The sequence below is a fragment of the Hyperoodon ampullatus genome, assembly GCF_949752795.1.
Source record: "Hyperoodon ampullatus genome assembly, chromosome: 15".
Classification (NCBI taxonomy): Eukaryota; Metazoa; Chordata; class Mammalia; order Artiodactyla; family Ziphiidae; genus Hyperoodon; species Hyperoodon ampullatus.
The window spans coordinates 56,606,406-56,624,848 of NC_136928.1; the positions used below are offsets into that span (position 1 = coordinate 56,606,406).

Below are 18,443 nucleotides of genomic sequence, written 5' to 3' on the forward strand. Positions count from 1 at the left end.
TCATGATTTTTAGGAAAGATAAATGGACCCTTAGAAGAAAAGATGGGAGATATGACAGTTTGTGACAACGTTTGCCTGTGTCCACTTCTAGTCTCCTCTCCTGTGATAAGAGTCACTTTCCCTGGTTGATGAAATTCTCAGGGAGGGAATTTATGACATTTGAGTTCCTTTTGGAACATCTGTCTTTAGGCAGATGGGAGAAGTTCAGAGACAGCGTCTCCCTGCATTTGCTATTTTTACGTACCCCCAGCTCAAAATAATCAGTATACCAAAGCAGTACGTTTTGGGGTGACACATTAACGCTACTTTTTAATAGCCTGTATCAGAATTTCATTCCTTTTTATTGCTGAATAATATTCCATTATGTGGATGTATCACATTTTGATTATCCATTCATCAGCTGACAGACATTTAGGTTGTTTCCAACTTTTGGCTATTATTAATAATGCCGCCATAAACATTCATGTATAAGTTTTTGTGTAGACATATGTTTTTAAATCTCTTGAGTTCCACCTAGAAGTGGAATTGCTGGGTCATATGGTAACCTGATTTTTAAACTTCTGAGGAACTGCCAGACTTTTCCAAAGCCTCTATACCATTTAACATTTCCACCAGCAGTGTAAGAGAGTTCCAGTTCCTCTACATTCTCCATATAACACATATTATTATTTGTTTTTCTGATTATAGCTATCTTGGTGGGGGTGAAGTGGCATCTCATTGTGGTTTTGATTTGCATTTCCCTGATGACAAATGATGCTGAGCATCTTCTCATGTACTTATTGGCCGTTGGTTTACTTTCTTTGGAGAAAAGTCTGTTCAGATCCTTTGCCCATTTTAAGTTGGTTTATTTGTCTTTTTGAGTAAGAGGAGTTTATCCTGAAGCTTTTAACATCAGGTGTACTGGGGATTCAAGTTCAAACTTGCCTTACCTGATGACATCACTCTATGATCAGAGAAATTGCCAGATCTTTTCCCTTCAGATGAGGTCGGTCCTGGGTCACTTCTTTCTTGAGTCTGAATGTGGTGGCTTCCAGGTGGAAAGTTTCCAGTTCCACAGACATGGCCTTTGACTGACATGGCTCAGAGGCTCTCTGAGAGAAAGAATATAAGACATTAATTACTGTCTTCTGTGGCAAATGAAACCCTTAGTTATTCTATTCTCCAAATAGAATCTCTGTTGTCTAAAAACCTAGCACCAGAGTTCTTATCTCTCTGAGAAGGAAATCACACTGCTGCCCAGAGGCTAGAGGTGTTTTCTCATTTATAACTATTAAGTTTGCTTGTGGAGACCAGCATTTCCTGAGAGGAGAAAACGACAACTTTATGTGTTCTCTGTAATCCAGAAAAGAATACCAGTGAAGGACAAAGTTAAATGTCTCTCCCATGCTTCAGCCTAGATTACTAATTAGATCTAAAATTTAGTTTTGACCCTGACTTCCTCACAATGCTACCTATTCCTTATTTAATACATTCTTTTAAACATCAGGCCAGACATGCTGATTCTCCATTAGCCAGCTCCCAGCCACATTATTAGAATCCCTTGAAAAACTTTTTAGAACTGTATTCGTGCCGAGGCCCCAGAACCAGAGAGATTCATCTCACTGATCTGGAGTGGGCCGAGCCCAGGCATTTAGAGTTTTCAAAGCTCCACACATGATTCAAATATGCAGACAGTTCCAAAACATAAGCCCAATTACCACCAGCCTCTTCATTTATTATCTGTAATAAAAGAACCCTTTATCCTGTCTAGATCAGCGCTTCTCAAACTTTTGCTTGCATCAGCATCATCTGGGGATCTTGATAAAATGCAGATGCAACTTGGTGGGTCTGGGGTGGGCCCTGAGATTCCACGTTTCTGACAAGCCTGCAGGTGAAGCCAAGGCTGCTGGTCGGTTGCTCGTATTCCTCAGAGTTGGGGAGCCCTCGAGTGTTCATGGTGCTTCTCAGTTAATCCTAACAGGACCTTGATCGCCTCAAGGATTTACCTTTTTATGACAGCCGTCATCGAATGTAATATGTGCTGCACTCCTTTTAAAAATAGAATTGAAAATCTGTCGTTGCTCATCCAGGTAGTCTTTGTTAACATAAAGATTAAACAATAAACCTGTATATTACTTCAAAATAATGATTCAGATCTTTTAACGTGGTCATAAAACTACTGCACAGCTGAATGAATAAGGACTGCGTGGGTCACATCATTGAAAGATGTTGGTCTTTGGAGCCAGTTACAGGAGTCTCACTCTGTGACCTTGAAAGTTACTTCACTTCTCTGAGTCATTGTTTCCTCTGAATTGTACAAGTTGTAGAAGTCGCTTCCAGGGCTGCTATGAAGATCGGTCGGTGAACTAAGAAATGCAAAACGCCCATCAGTCCATTGACCCCTGAGTACGCCTAAAAAGAGGCTAAATCTTAAAAATAAAATAAATTTTAAGAGAGACATTGTAGCATCTACATGTGTGAAATCCTCACTAAAATCTTTTTTATTTTATGAGGATTTAGAAAGAGTCTCTTCTTTTTCATCCTCCAACTCTTTTCTTCACTTCTCCTAATATCAAGAGCAGTCTTAGGGAAAAGAAACCACAGGACTAATTGAGGCTGAACTTTGAAGAGACTGATACAACTTTGGCTTAATAATGAGAGATTAGAATATATTTTGAAGAGATTTTCTTTTTCAGCTCCCACTAGTAACACCACCTGTTTCTCTTCTTTCTCACAGTTTACCTGAGTCACCACCTGTTATAAGAACTCCTTACTAGAATGTTTGAAGATGTTTGGTCCTTTGAGACCCATCAGATAAGAGAGAGACTTGGAAATAAAGTGTAGATGTGGGCTTAGTATCATCAAAGGAAAGGCACTGCAAAAAATCAAAAGGAACAACCTGTATTTTTCCACTAAATAAATTGATCTTTCTTAACCAAATGCTTTTTTTTTCTAGAAGTGGATCCAAAATGTATATCCATAAAAATTTTGGCCATCCTGATAAATTATTTAATGTTTTAATGTTATCATGAGATTTGTAACTCGTTGCTAGTTTCTAGAAAACATAATTGTTATAGTGTACTCTTCAACTTTAAAGTGATGTAAAAAAGATCAAGTGAGAAATTCTCCTTACCGTCTTCATCATAATTACGGTAGCTGAAAATTGCATGACACAGTTTTCTATCTGTTCCTTATCAGTGTAATAGTAGTGCAGGGGTTGTTGTTAGATGAAGGGCTGGGTCTACCTGACTATTCCAATCTTGTTTTGGTTAACCTGTTAATTTAAAGAAATAACAACACTACTGTATTGCACAGGGAACTATACTCAATATCTTGTAATAACCTATAATGGAAAAGAATCTGAAAAAGAACGTTTATATATATGTATATACACACACACATATATATAAGGATCTGAAAAAGAATATATATATGTATATATGTATAACTGAATCACTTTGCTGTACACTTGAAACTAACACAACATTGTAAATTAACTATACTTCAATTGAAAAAAAAGAAAGAACAACAGCTATCTGACTGCTTCCCATTGGTAAATGGAACCAAAGTACAACACAACATGAATCTGTGCTCTCAGAGAGAGGGAGTCTTTGGGACAGTGCAAAAGCCCTGTGAATGTGGGAATCGGTGTGGCAATGGGGGCAAACTGGAGGACCTTTAAGATCCCTTCAGTCCTTGAGATATAATTTCCACTGCAGAACTGTGAGGAACAGAGAGGTATACTTCTGCTGATTATCAAGCCAGTAGAACTGGGTTCTTCACCAGATGAACGCCATCTCCTGTAACATCCCCAGTGACGGAAGAAGCAATGACAGTCCCTTTCCTGTATTAGTTAGGCTCTGGAAAGTGAGCAAAAGACATCGCAAGGATATGATCCTTTAACATTTATATAGGTTAATTTCACCTTCTCCACCTTTGCTAAGGGGAGAAATAGTTCTGTTCTGAAGCAAAAAGTGAACATTACCAGTGCCTTCTGATTTTTGCCTCTTGATTCAGAGGGCTAATTCATAATGATTGACTTTATCTTGCCTCTTTAAATTGACTGAATTGTCCTTTAATAATCAAGTTTCCTATTAATAGCTTTACTGTGCAAGAGAAGCAAAATCAATATATAATTTAATGGCTCCTCCTGTCAAGGGCACTACTGATTGTATTACTAATGATTTTGAAATAATATGCCATTATGCAAATCCCATTCATTTTAGGCATCTTTGCCAAGTACCTACGGAGGTACTGTTTTCTTTCCCTTCACAAGTTGAAGTTCCAGTGTCATAGTTATCCAGTACTGATACGTTTTCTAAGGATTATGATCACAGTGAATAGTGATACTCTACTGATAAATTTTATGTGCTTATTTTATTATACAAACAAGTTGGGTGGGACCCTATATTTCTCACATTCATCAACTACTCAGAGTGTAGAAAATAAACCTATCACAGCAATAGCAGATTAAATTCACCAAGGATAAGAAACACTATGTTATTTGGGTTTTTCTATTTATTTGTGAGTAAGTGGTCATGTTGCCCTTTGGGAATGAAACTGGGAGCCTTTCCTAAACAAATGCTCACCCTATTAGCAAGACTACTACAACAATCTCCACTGTGCTTTCTTTATTTCTACAATCTACTAAAATATGAGATGTGAGATAGACTGGAAGTACAAGATGGAAAAAGATAAGTCAAATGTTTTTAAGTAATCTATGCAAGAGCATTGCAACATGTACCCTACCATGAAGTGCCTTGATAATGAATTTGGGGCCACTGGGGCCAGAATACAATAGCAGGGCCCTTCTAATGCCCACCAATGTTTTCCCATCCATGGTCATATTATGCTGGTGACTTTAGCAGAGATGTACAAGTATAATTTATGATTACAAGGCAGTAAGATGGAAATTAATACCTAAAACACATAAGCTGGATGACAAAGAGGGTAGACGTTTGGCATGTTTTTGAAGAGTAAATTTGATCTCACTTATAACATCAAATTCAGTTCTGAAATTAAAAACACACGTATCATCATTTCTTACATCTTCTTGTGCTTTCTCTAACATTTTGTGTTTTTTTATTTATTTGGATATATATATGTGTGTATATATATATATATATATATATATATATATACACACACACACATATATATATATATATATATATATACAGCCTGCCCTGACTATACCAGGGTACTTATATATACATATATATATATATATAAAGTAAACGGGTGAATTCCAGAAAAATAGTTCTAGAAGTTAGACAGGAACTGTTCACTATGCACATGTGGTTGGACTTTTGTCAGACTGTTGGTGGTTTTGTAAATATCTAATTGCTCTTAAAAAATGATTATTGCTTTAGTCATTGACAGCTGCTCATCAAGGCTTTGAGGATAGAGCTGAGATAGAAAGGCACCATCACGTGCTCCAACTCCTTAGTAGTGAGAAATGGGGATGTGAGCGCTATGGGGGATGTTCTTTAGCTGAGGAGCATCGAGGAGGTTATGAGGCTCCCAAGAATCAGAAGCAATCATTTGATCTCACTTAGCATTAGGGGCTGGGAAATTCAGAGAATTAAGAGCAACTTCTACCTTTATTCTCCTTCATACAAGAAAAGAAGACTGGTGCTCTTTGGCTTGCATAGGTCTAAACGAAACTTGAGGGCTTTGATCAATATTGAAAAAAAAAGGTTATAGACTAATTTCCTTCCAGAAGACCTAGAAAATTCCACCAAAACTAAATGATGTCCATGACATTAAAACTGTGTGTCTTTATAAACTCATTGTTTTAAAGCCTTTAGTCAGAAATGTTCTTGGCCAATGGTACTGAACAAAAAAAAATATTTTCAAGGACAAACAAGTGTTTGGGGGCTCTGAATAGGTTGTAATACATGAAGTGATTAAGCCCTTATTAATTAGAAGGTAACATTAAATTTCTTTTCAGAGTCATCAAGTCTTATGGGGAGTTGAGATTTGCATAATATTTGCATTTGTCCTACCTACCTGTCAATCACAACCACAGGATAAGGCAAGAAGCTCTAAAGGATGGATTACAGGAAGAATTCTTAATGAAATGCCTTGGTGTATGGGTGGAGTTTGAAAGTAGGGTAGAGTGTATTTTGTCAAAGTTGAAGGTCAGCTTTGGGAGGGAAGAAAATAACTAGAACATCATGACTCCCCACCCCCACCTTAGGAGGCTTCCATCTTTAGAAAGACAAACAAAACATGAACAACTTCCCCTTGTGATCTAGGTGGAAAATCTGACTTACCTGAAAAAGAGTTTGAGTCTAGGACATTGGGTGGGGTAAGATAAAAGACTTTTATTTTATTTTGTGATGCTCTTATGAATTTATTTTTTTAATAAAATTTTATGGTAAAAATGTTACGTTTGGAAATACAGTAAAGCAGAATGAAGGCCCCCAAAAATGACCCTTATGCCTGTTACTCAGATATAACCTCTGTTCATATTTTGATGTGGTTTACTGATTTATTTCAAAGGGTTGAATTCCAGAGCACAGCTCAGACAATCCTGTGGTTAAGGCATTTACTAAATAAATATATTTTTCTTTTCTTATTATTGTGATCTACGTTTTTCTGCTTCCCATGATGATGATAAACCTAGTAGTATGAGTGCTGTATTTTGGCTGAAACAATTCTGTGGTCCTGGGCAGGGGAGCTGTGCATTGGGTGACCTTTCCACTCTCTCAGACCCATCCCACACCCATTCTGGAAGGACAGTCTCACGGTCCAGAAGTTTCTCAGTTGCCATTTGTCTGGAAGTGCCACTCGTTAACCTTGCTTTCCTCTTCTCTATTTTCCTTCTCTCCTATTTCCTATTCCCCTTGTTCGTCAATTTCTATTCTTCTCTGTTTCAGCAAAACAATATCAGTCAAGGTAATTGATGATGAGGAGTATGAGAAAAACAAGACCTTCCTCCTTGAGATTGGCGAGCCCCGCTTGGTGGAGATGAGTGAGAAGAAAGGTGGGGGAACTGCTCCAGGGCTGAGCCCAACAGCTTCTGCTGGCCTGTGCCACCCCTGGATGCCTGCACTCTTCAGAACATGACTTACAATGCACACATCCCTCCACCTATGTAACGGGGCATAGATCTCCTCTGGGGCCACAGGGAGCCCAGCCTGGAGCTCCATCAGCCAGTTTGGGCCACTCTGCACATGGCAGTCTGAGCTACTCATTGTCAGTGCAGTCGAGCCTGGTAAAGTTGGTGCTGATGCTTCCTGTACCCACATAAAGCCGACTTTCTGATTTCTCTTCCTAATTTGGGATACCTCCTGACTGCTAATTGAAGCAGGAAGAATTTATGAAAATGATGGATTGGCAGAGGAAACTTAACGGGGCCAGCTGAGAGTACCTGGATGCCCTTTTACATACTCGTGGAGGTCCATGTGTGGCCAGTTCTCCTTCCATAACATCACAGTAACATGCTGCTTGGTGAACACCTAGCATGAGCGTGTGACTCCAACCATTTGTTTTGCCTTTGTCTTGTGTTCCCACAGGAAGATCATTACCATTAGAATATTTGACCGTGAGGAATATGAGAAAGAGTGCAGTTTCTCCCTTGTGCTTGAGGAACCAAAATGGATAAGAAGAGGAATGAAAGGTGTGAGAGTATATAAAGACATACCAGCGAGAAATTGTACTCTTCTCTCTGTGTCTCCTACTCTCACACTTAACTCTCTCCTCTTCCTCGGCTTCCAAGTACTACTGCCTCTCCTTTGAAGCTTTAGCAATTTCATTTCCCTGCCCATATCCACAAATGCACCAAACAATGCCCCTTTTCTTCAGGAAATGCCAGCTCACCTTGATTGATACCAGATTTCAGAAATACTGGAAGAGATTTCTGTAATTCAGAAGGGATGACATAAAAGAATGGTTTCTGGGTTTAGTTTTTCACTATTCAGGAATCAATCTAAAATTTGGTTCCAGCTATTAAATATCCCCTAAAATGTTAGTGATGGAGACTACTTAATACCTATTAGTCATGGTAGATGGGTCAAATGGCAACTAATAGGAAATTTCAGAAGAATTCAATAATTAGTCTAATTTAGAGAAGCCAGTTTTCAAAAAAAAAAAAAAAAACTTAGAACAAAGATCCTTAAACAGTAGGGGCATCAATATCCTAGTGTTCATTTTGGCAAAATATTTTTCATATCATCAGATATGATATTTAAAAGAGACCATATGTATGAAGCCATGGTCATATCAATTTTCTTTACTAGGAAGGATATGGTAGTTCAGTAAGAACTTAGCCCTTACTTAAGGCCGATCCTGCCTTATGCTTCAAAATCTTTTGATTCTTGTAGAATTGACACATTTCTAACATACAGAATTTTTTTCTAAAAATAAAACTTAACAGCAGTATCCTTATAATTAGATTTTTGTGTTGATTTGTGTTTATATTTTTAGAAACTATTTGAAGAAAGAAGCCAGTTTTTTTGCTGTCTTTGATTTTATATCTATTTTATATGGCCTATATTTGAGAAGGAAGGACAGGAATTTTATATCAGCTTTAAAAATAGTTTTTTTATTCTGAATTATTCCAAGGGCATCCCATAATTACCCTCTAAGAGTGGTCATTTTAAAAGCAATGGTATACACTTAGTTATATATATATATATATATATATATATATATATATAAATATATGATGAGCATAGTGCCTATTAATAGCTCTTATTAATTGCATTTAAACCATTGATGAGAGCAGTATAGATGATTAGGTGACCACTTTGCAAGAAATGTAAACTTTTACATGTAAAGAAAAAAATCAAATACAAAGGACTAATTCCTATACAGACCCAACATTTGGGGGAATTTAACTAATCCCACTTTTGTAAGAACTCACTGGCCTCAGAGTCCATCAGAAAACAAACAAAAACAAAGTTGTCCTGACTTAATTACGTTCAAAAAGGTAACAGGAGCCTTTGGAATGATGGAGAAAGGAGCACTGGGGACCCACTTTAATGCAGCCTATTTAATATGCCCCACAGACAACAGGCGGAAGAAAAAGACACTTTAGAAAACTGTGCCGATATCTTACAAAGATGGGATCAAAAATGCCTCATTAACATACAGGAAAAAGCACTTACTTCTGAATGCATTCCTCAAAAGGACTGCCTTTTATCTCAAGGAAGAGCATCTTGAATACAGCTCTTTCAGTTGTCATTTTGGTAAAATATGCCTTCATATAAAAGCAAATTAAAACTCCTTGATAGCACTATTTGCTTTTGACACCCACCAGGTGGATCTGTGTCACCATAAATAAAATTACTAACTTGTTTTATAAAGTATCCCCTAATGCCACTACCAGTAGAGAGAAAACTGGTCCTGAAAAGGTAATTGTAACTTTCCCATCTACAACTTTGGAAGTAATTTATTTGATACATTTAGTCAGGTAGCTTTCACCAGAATAAAGTGCTACAGCTATAGTCTGGGTTTAAAGCACAAAACCTGAAAGACAAATTATGTATGTCGCCCCACACCCCACCTCCGCAGCCTCAGGCCTTCCCTCCCTGTCTTGTCCGTTTCTGTGGAACTATGTGTCCACAAGAAGCTATCTGGTTGTCCGATTATACCATGTAGGTCATAGATAAGGACACACAAATAAGCCCTGATTCCTGGGACGCAGATTTTGAGGATTTAAAAAACATAAGCATTCCCTGATGACCAAAATATCATGCAAATAGAACCTCCAGCGAGAGAACTTTATCTTGGGCCAAAGTCTCCTTATGGGCGGGGCGGCCAAAATGGAATTTCCTAAGATGTTTTCTCTGTTTTCATTGAAAGGTACAATCCCTGAGATCCTGGATGCTTTAAGACTTCCATATGTTGAATTCACTAACTGCCAGGCAATTATTTCATGAGGAAGGCTCACTCAAATAAGGTTTAGGATTAACTTCATAAAATATTTCTACTATATTTGGCAAACTAGATATATATACTGTGTGTAAACATATGGTAGAAATGTTTTTTTAAATGTCAATAAATAATATATAAAGTGAATTGTTTATATATATAGAATCAGTCACACACGTTTGCAGAAATCAGTTCTGGGATCATTTGGAAATACTCCCAATGCCACATTTACTTGGCGTGCACCAGTTTTTTAGTAGCAGCCCCCTACCACTGTAATCAGATCTGCCTGGATTTCTTTCTGCTGATATTCCTCTTACTTTCATTATTCATCTGGTCTCTTATTCTGTGTTTGTCTTTGTCTGTTTCCTTCACAGCCCTGTTATTGAATGAGCTTGGTAAGCATTTCATTTCTTGCATTTCCTTTCCATTTTTCTAGGTTATTTTCCATTTCTATCAGGTGCTATAGTAGCTTTCTGACTTATTTTTTATTTCTGTTGATTTATTAGCAAGATTGTTGTTTAGAGCCATTGGCCTCATAATTTTGTGAAGGTTGGATAGTTTACATTCCGCTTTGGGTTCAGTGTAACATTTTAAAAAATCAGTGCTTTCTTAGGTATGCACAAGAATTAAATTTGTGCACTAAAGCTCATAATCTTAAAAGAATGATTAGCGATTAAGTCATGAATGGATGTTTTCATTTTTTTCTTAATTGTATATACAATTTGGCAAGTTTTTGTACTTTGGATGGGCTGTCAGGCGGTCTGATGTCACTGCTATTTGTTATTTAGAGTGTAAATTAAATAAATTGTAACATTTCTTTCTTTTTTTCTTTTTTAGGTGGCTTCACAATAACAGGTATGAATTTTTTAAGTCTAATGAACCAAATTTTATTTTGTACCGTGAGTTGTTTACATTTTTAAAAATTATTTCTCATTTTTATTTCCTTTTAATGAAGGAAAATACCTGTATGGTAAGACAATGTTTTAATGTTCTTCATTTCCCCCCAAATACCCTTAAATATCAAACAAAAACCACATCTTATGTACCCTGCATTAACATTTAGCTGTGGCACACAGTGTGCTTTTGCTGATTTTACACATTTAACATTTTACACATTAACAAGGTGTGTGCTGTGTTTACTTATAAGCAAATTTGTGTGGAGAACCTGTAATTGGTCATATTTTGACACTGATCAATTTACAGATGTTCACATAGCACTGATGATGTGAGTGTACCTTGCTAGATGCTCCAGAGAGTACCAGAATAAATAAAACGATTGCAAGTCTCAAGGAAACATAGGAGTTGACATACAAGCCCACTCCATGGCCCAAGCTCAGGGTCCTAATCATAGATAATGCCCTATTGGGAGAAGGTAAAGCATGCCTTCCCCTCATCCCACCACCCCAATCTGCAAAGTTTTAGCATTCTTAACATGGTAACGAGTACTATGTCTGCTACTTGCAGTGGATTACAAAGTGCTCTGTAAAAACTCAAAATGTCAGTCAAAAAGTTTAAAACCCTTGGGCTTCCCTGGTGGCGCAGTGGTTGGGAGTCCGCCTGCCGATACAGCGGACGCGGGTTCGTGCCCCGGTCCGGGAGGATCCCACATGCCGCGGAGCGGCTGGGCCCGTGAGCCCTGACCGCTGAGCCTGCGCGTCCGGAGCCTGTGCTCTGCAACGGGAGAGGCCACAGCAGTGAGAGGCCCGTGTACCGCAGGGAAAAAAAAAAAAAGTTTAAAACCCTTAATTTCATAATGGTACCCAGCCACTGTTGATTGCATTTTTTAGCCAGCACAACTCTAAAGCTATTTCCTTACATAGAGAAGACAGATATTTCCTTACAGCATCCTCTCTTTTGACCCTAAATATTTTCTCACCCTTTCAGAATCATCTATGTAGATTTAGAGAGGGAGATACCTATCAAATCGTAGGCCTGATTTGCCTGAAGCTGCAGGTTGAAGATGTCTCTAAAGGCCATCCCAATGGCCGTGGCATTTTCCAATATAATTATGCAGATATCTATATTCTAATTATTTTTTTCTGAAACCAGATAGCTAAACAAAATATTTAGAAAGGAAATATTTTCAAACATTCTAAGTTTGAAAATGTTATGGTGTGGGGTGGCGTTAACTTAAACCACCATCAGTGTAAACTCATGATCAAGAAGTTTCAACACGATTCTGTCCAAAGCGGAACTTTCTGAACGCGTCCAATTTCACATGGGCTGTTGCCCTCCACTTCTTCTCTCCAGACACAACATTTAATGACAAAATGATTCATAGACTCTCGGAGACATAGAAATTGAAAAGGATAAAAATGTTAAATAGAACAAGTGCTCATAGAGGATTTCTTAAACCTGATGTACCTGACACTCTCCTAGGTCAAGTCTTCCAAATTCTGCACTGCCGATTATGCTATTTCTGAATCTGAGTGCAGGAATTTACATTTACTTTTAAAACTTTAATCTTCCTTTTTTCATCCCATCACTTTAACTTATTGAAATCTTTTTGGAAATATTCTGATTCTATCACCCAGTAAGTTAATGATCCTTGTGAGCTTTGAGGAAGGTAGAAATTTGGCAAGCCAGTCTTCATGGCTTCCTTGAAGTAATTAAAAAAAAAAAAAAAAAAAAAGTCAACCATTTGAGGAATAGTATAGTATCTACAGCTCCCTCAGCCCTATGCAGCCTGATAATGAGACCTTAACTGAAAACCTTTAGTGGTAGAATGCCTTGTTAAAACGCATTTATGTGTCTGCATAGCTTCCTGTTTTATCATTGAATATGTCAGGATTTTACTTTTAGGGCCTTCCTTCCATTGAAACATCTTCCTTTTTAGTAACTAGGTAATGGGACCCTAATTTTCTTTTCTCAGAAATTGTTCATATCAAGTTCTAGAATACTCCACCAGTAACGTCCAACATTTTCTGTCTCGGATACATCATGCATCCAAGAGGACAGAATCACTTCTTTCAAAGGTTTTCTGTTATTTCATGTACTTCATTAAGCTCTTTCTTATAGCTTGAACTTTAATCTTCAATAGCAATTTTTCTGTTGTACCACCTCTTCCCAAAACCTGAAATTGATGCAGTTAAAATGAGAGAAAGTTGCAGAACCCTCTAGGAATTTCCACATTGGCCTGTTCCTCTCACTTTACATGATCCTTCTTCTCCGGAACCAGGCCAGAATGCCTGGGATCCACTCTCTATAGATGCCTCTGGGGAAAGTTCTAAAATTTAGGTCTACACAGTGAAAACCAGCTGTAAGCCCTGGAGAGCTTTTCTTTGAAGTCAGTTTGAGGCTTTGAAGTCAAGGCTTTGAGATGCAGGGGCAGTAAAGGAAAATTAATCTATAACTCTTGGACTTTGCCTGCAGCTTTTATGCAGTCTTGTGCAGCTAAGTGTAAAAATCTGAATTTGAAGCAGGATATATGGAAATTGAAAAAGTCATTTGGTCCACAACCCAGTACCTCTATTTCAGAGATGTCATTAGTGATGGACATTAAATGCTGGAGGTGCTTTTGGAATTTGCAAATCTTCACCTGTTGCTCTCAGACTTTGCCTCATTGAAAGGCCCTTGTTGGGACCTGTGATGTAATTCCCCCTTGACCCTCCAGGCACATAACATGATAACCCCCGTACATTATAGCTCATTAGAATTTGGAAAGTATTTCTTATTCATTATATCATTTAATCCTCAACCTTATGGAATAAGATCTTTTGTTCTCACTTATAGGAGAAGAAATGAAGGTTCAAAGATATTAATCAATCTACTCCAGTCACCCATCCAGGGCTCAGAGCCCGGCCCTCTAACTTTAAGTCCAAGGCCGTGTGATGACTATTTTAACCCAGCACTTTTAGTTCCTTTCTCCCAACTTGTATATTCCTACCTACATCTTAATCCCTTTTCGATCCAAAGCCTCACTCTGTCTCTGAAATGCCATCAGTATGAATTCCAGTCAAATGAAAAATGAGGAGGACCCCAAAAGGGGGAAACTAGAGTACATTCATTTGGATATTTTTAATAAAATTAAGTATTCTGGCTCACTTTGGAAAGATAGAGGCATGTTTCTGTCCCCAAACAGGCAGCTAAAAAGTTCCCTAATTAATTAAAAGTATGTAACAGTCAGTATACCTTTTTAAAAGTTACTCTTCCAATCATATTACACTCATCATGTGATAGTCTTCATAATGCACATGGCTTTTTAAGGAAGCCAAGCTATGAAAATTCCGACAGTTAAACACACTTTAGTCACTCCAGTACATAGGTTAGAGAAATAAATCCCCTTCAAGTTTGCCTTCATTGTACAATTGATAAAACTGAATCCCAGAGAAAAGAAACACCTTGCCCAAGTTTAGATGGAAAGCATATGGCAGAATTTGCAGAGTCCCAATCTCATGATTCCAGGTCAGTTCTGGGATCTCTTGGTAGAAGCGAAAAGCAGGGAGTCAGTTGAACCAGGAGTTTCATGAAAACCCTAAACTAGGTAATCCAGCCAGTCACTGTGACAATGGTGAGCCCTTGTAAAACCTGTCAGTGTATACAACCTTCTCCAATTCAGACTGCCAAGGAAACAAATAAGCATGTTCCCTGATGTTATGTTGCTTGACCCTCACACAAACCTGTGATAGGGACAGAGCAGGCACTATTATCTCCATTTCACACATGGGGTAACTGGAGAAATGGCCTACTTAAGGCCATGTTGTTGGCACCACAAGGCTACCTGTCATCACACCGAGTGCTTTTCATTGTTTCGTGACGCCTCTGGAAGCAGAAACTTGACGGGCATGGATACTCCATCTCAGACACCTGCAGGAATCTGGCTGCACCCCTACTGTGGGGTGTGTGCTTTATTCACACAATCTGATTGGACTCCTAGAACACCTGCCCCATTTGTTTACTTGCTCACTTCTTCAACCTACATAACAGTGACCTCTGACCACTCAGTCCCCAAACTAACATTGCTTGCACTGTGTGCATCTGGGAGTGACATTCAGCTTACTAATTCCACAAAGCTCTTCTGGCAAACCAGTGCAATCCAGTCTGCTGATTTTCTGCCTGTCCTTTTGCCAGGCCAGCCTGTCTTCAGGAAAGTTCATGCTAGAGAACATCCGATCCCCTCTACTATAATCACCATCGCAGGTACTCATTTCATCACGGTCCTTGAAAACCACAGTTTAATTGCCTTCAAGGGTTCTTTCGGTCTTTCGACATTAAAGTGACACAGTTCACCCCCATTACCTCTAAAGCATTGCTACACAATGCCGTGGCTTCTCTGCAGTTGGGGGTATGATGAGTCAGCAACAAGACACCACATCGGTCCAGGACGGGACGCATGGTGGAGGGGGAAGCGTGGACCTACAGAGAAGATTGAGTCCAATAGCCTCTCAAGTTTCAGTATACTCCAGATTTCTTGCAAATCTCGCTTCTTAAACATGGGCCTTTCATTGCAAATGTCATGAAATATCTTTAAAAGCAAGCTGTCTCTCTTCCCAGAGTCTGCCTTTCCTTCCTCCAGGCAGCATGATGTTAGCCAAATATGCACAGATGACAGTACATCTGTGGGGTTTCTCCAGAGGGGAACATTGACAGGGTGACTAAAGGATGACAAAGCTATCCCAGATCGACTGTAGGATTAGAGCCCGGGTGTAAGACCCTTGCCCTAAGTTACCAAGTCTCTGGATAAGGACACGGATACTCACTCTTCAGTTGTCACCATCGCCCATCACTGGTCATGGCTGCAGAAACACTTCTGCCTGCCTCAGTAAGACTTTGCTCGTTCTCGCATCCCACACCCCCATTCAGTAATCATGCAGCCCTGACTGCAGAGTCGTTCCAGGATGGAAACAAAGTACCAGTCTCTTTAGGTTCTAATCAAACAGGCCAGTCAGGTGCTGAAATAGAGATCTCCGTTCTCAGACTTGTCAGCACAGATCTGAGCGAAGGATTAAAATAACCACAAGCCAATTGTCCCACCGCTGGCCTTGTACCCATTTCCAAATTTTACATTGTTTGTTGAGACAAAAAATTGCAAATGCATTCAAGAATATCCACAGTAGCTCCTCGGGTGCAGATCTCCACGTGGGTTGTATTGTTTTCTAATAGAGATTCGTGTTCTCAGCCCTTCACCTCTTACAGTGATGCGGCTTCAAAATGCAGCCTGATCCAGAAAGCATTAACAGCAGCTTTTTCATAATTCTGCTTTTCCCAGATCCCAGGTACCTGTTAGCTATTGTGATGTGTCATTTGCAAAATCAGTTACTCAGGAGAAGGGAGGACCCCTACCAATGATTTCATCACAGGATTGTTTTCTGTCCTGTCAATACTGATTTTAACCATGGCCGTTAATTATGCATTTGATCTTTAAGTTGGGTTGGTTGGTTAAGACCATGATGTTATATAATTTATTATCAACTTCTCAATAAAATATGATGAGTTTAAAAATATGTACATATATATGTACATATACAGATAAACAGGATTACATAGAGAATTTCCTCTACCTGAGAAGCAGAACTAAAAGCACAGCATATGCATAAATAAGGAAATGAAACTGACGTGGCCACAGTCAAATGAACTGCATTTGATCCAGCACTCAAAGTGAAAAAAACATAGGTGATCAAAAAATATGCTGGGGATTCCCTGGTGGCGCAGTGGTTGAGAGTCCGCCTGCCTATGCAGGGGACATGGGTTCGTGCCCCGGTCTGGGAAGATCCCACATGCCGCGGAGTGGCTAGGCCCGTGAGCCATGGCCGCTGAGCCTGCGCATCCGGAGCCTGTGCTCCGCAACGGGAGAGGCCACAGCAGTGAGAGGCCTGCGTACTGCAAAAACAAAACAAAACAAAACAAAACAAACAAAAAAATATATATATATGCTGTTAAACGATTTCCCTATTCAATAAAAGATACCTAAAGAGAAGACACTTTAAAAAAAATAAGCTTAGCTCTCTTCTTTGCCAGTTTCAAAAATCTGGATCACAAATACTAATTTATCTGTATCATTATAGAGCAATAAAAGGATTTATCCAGCTGTCTTCTCTCAGTTACATATAAGTGTAATTATCTCTTAAATGTTCATGGTGTTTATTAAGTGAAAATAGCCCTGACCCTACCATGACACTAGGCCTTTGTGCTTTGACTTCTTTCTGCCTGGAATGCCCCTCCTTCCTCTATTACCTCCTAGCCAGCCTTCCCACCACCTTCACCGGGCAAGCTCCTATACATGCTTCCAGGCCAACTTCAAATATCTCCTCTTTCCTGAAGCCTTCCCTGACTCCTTTGGTCAGAGGGAGCTGCTCCCCAACCCTGGGCCTTCAGCCCCTACTTTGCTGTACTAGAAGTTGTCCCATCTATATGCCTCACTTCCCACTAGACCATGAGTTCCTGGAAAACGAGGTGGGGTGGGAGGGGCCTCAACGTGCTGACATAGTGTAGGAGTGCAATGACATGTGTGAAATGAACAAGTGGTCTTTACTATATGCATAGAGCAAAGAAGAGGCTTGTCTAACAGTGAGTTGGACAGTCACATGACAAATACTTATTGGGCACCTACTACCTTCCATACATAGTAATAGGCTCTGAGGGATATGAGGACAATCCGAAGAGCAAAGAGACATATTGTTCTATCTTGGTAGGTTTACATGCTGGATATTTGTATGTAAAGGTAGTTTAAATATTAAAAAGTAGTATATGAGAAGTGTCCATGTTTAATAGGTACACACAACAAATATTCAGAATTAATTTAAAGTTAGAGTGGTCATTCCTAAATAGGTCAATTGAGGGATATTTCGTGCGAGAATAGGTAGGGTTTTGAAAGGTAAGTAGGATTTAGCTAGATGAAAATGGGGAAGGTTCTCCAGATGGGTAGACAGTGGAATAAAGTGTGGCATTAAATTTAAGTCTAGTTTGGAGCAGGAATGTAGAAAGTGATAGAAACAAGGTTCCTGCTTTTCTTAGGTTAGTATGAAATCTGTTAAGACATTAATTCCTAAAATTTTGCTCTTTCTCATACCTCTTTTACAATATTGCCTTTGGCTGCATACCAACTATGCTATTATTTACTTCATGCAATTTTTCGCCTCATGTTTTTACTTCACTAGATTTGTTTTTTTTTTTTTAAACTTTAAATCACTAACACTAATAGAAAGCTAGTATTTATCATATATAGAAAGTAAGGTTAACATTTTTAGAATGAAAAATGTTACTACTTCTAGCTCAATGCAGTCAAATGCTCTATGCCTGAGAACTATTTTCTCTTTCGTAAATGGTAGAAACCCTAATGTCAAGAACTAGTTACAGACCTGACAGTACCAAACTTCTTCATCAGAAGGACTAAAGGATGATTAAAAGGGGAATAACCTTTTCACTCACTATGTGATTTGATTTCATTTACTACCATGTCCATTCATTTAATACCATGTTCCAAATCCTTTCATTTTGTGAAATGCGGCTTTCAACAATGCCACCGCATCACCTTTCTTTCATAATTTCTCTCTTTTTTTTTACCTAAATTGACTTGAATCCCATTAAAAGCAACTTCCCATTTATAAATAAACTATTAAAAGGGGACATAATAAATATTCTCC

General features: G+C 38.7%; 1 protein-coding gene across 4 annotated transcripts in view; it reads left to right on the forward strand.

Moving 5' to 3' along the window:
* Window positions 1–18,443, forward strand: part of SLC8A1 (solute carrier family 8 member A1) — a gene marked incomplete at its 5' end in the record, with an annotated part of 342,960 nt that overhangs the window by 255,057 nt on the left and 69,460 nt on the right. Inside the window, 4 exons of one of the 4 annotated variants that reach the window (XM_079721305.1) lie at window positions 6,864–6,970; window positions 10,236–10,256; window positions 10,699–10,731; window positions 14,932–15,000. In XM_079721305.1, coding sequence (XP_079577431.1) covers window positions 6,864–6,970; window positions 10,236–10,256; window positions 10,699–10,731; window positions 14,932–15,000 — 230 coding nt within the window. Of the gene's footprint in view, window positions 1–6,863; window positions 6,971–7,502; window positions 7,609–10,235; window positions 10,257–10,698; window positions 10,732–14,931; window positions 15,001–18,443 lie in introns of all 4 variants that reach the window. The other 3 variants (XM_079721307.1, XM_079721308.1, XM_079721306.1) reach the window with 3 other exon arrangements.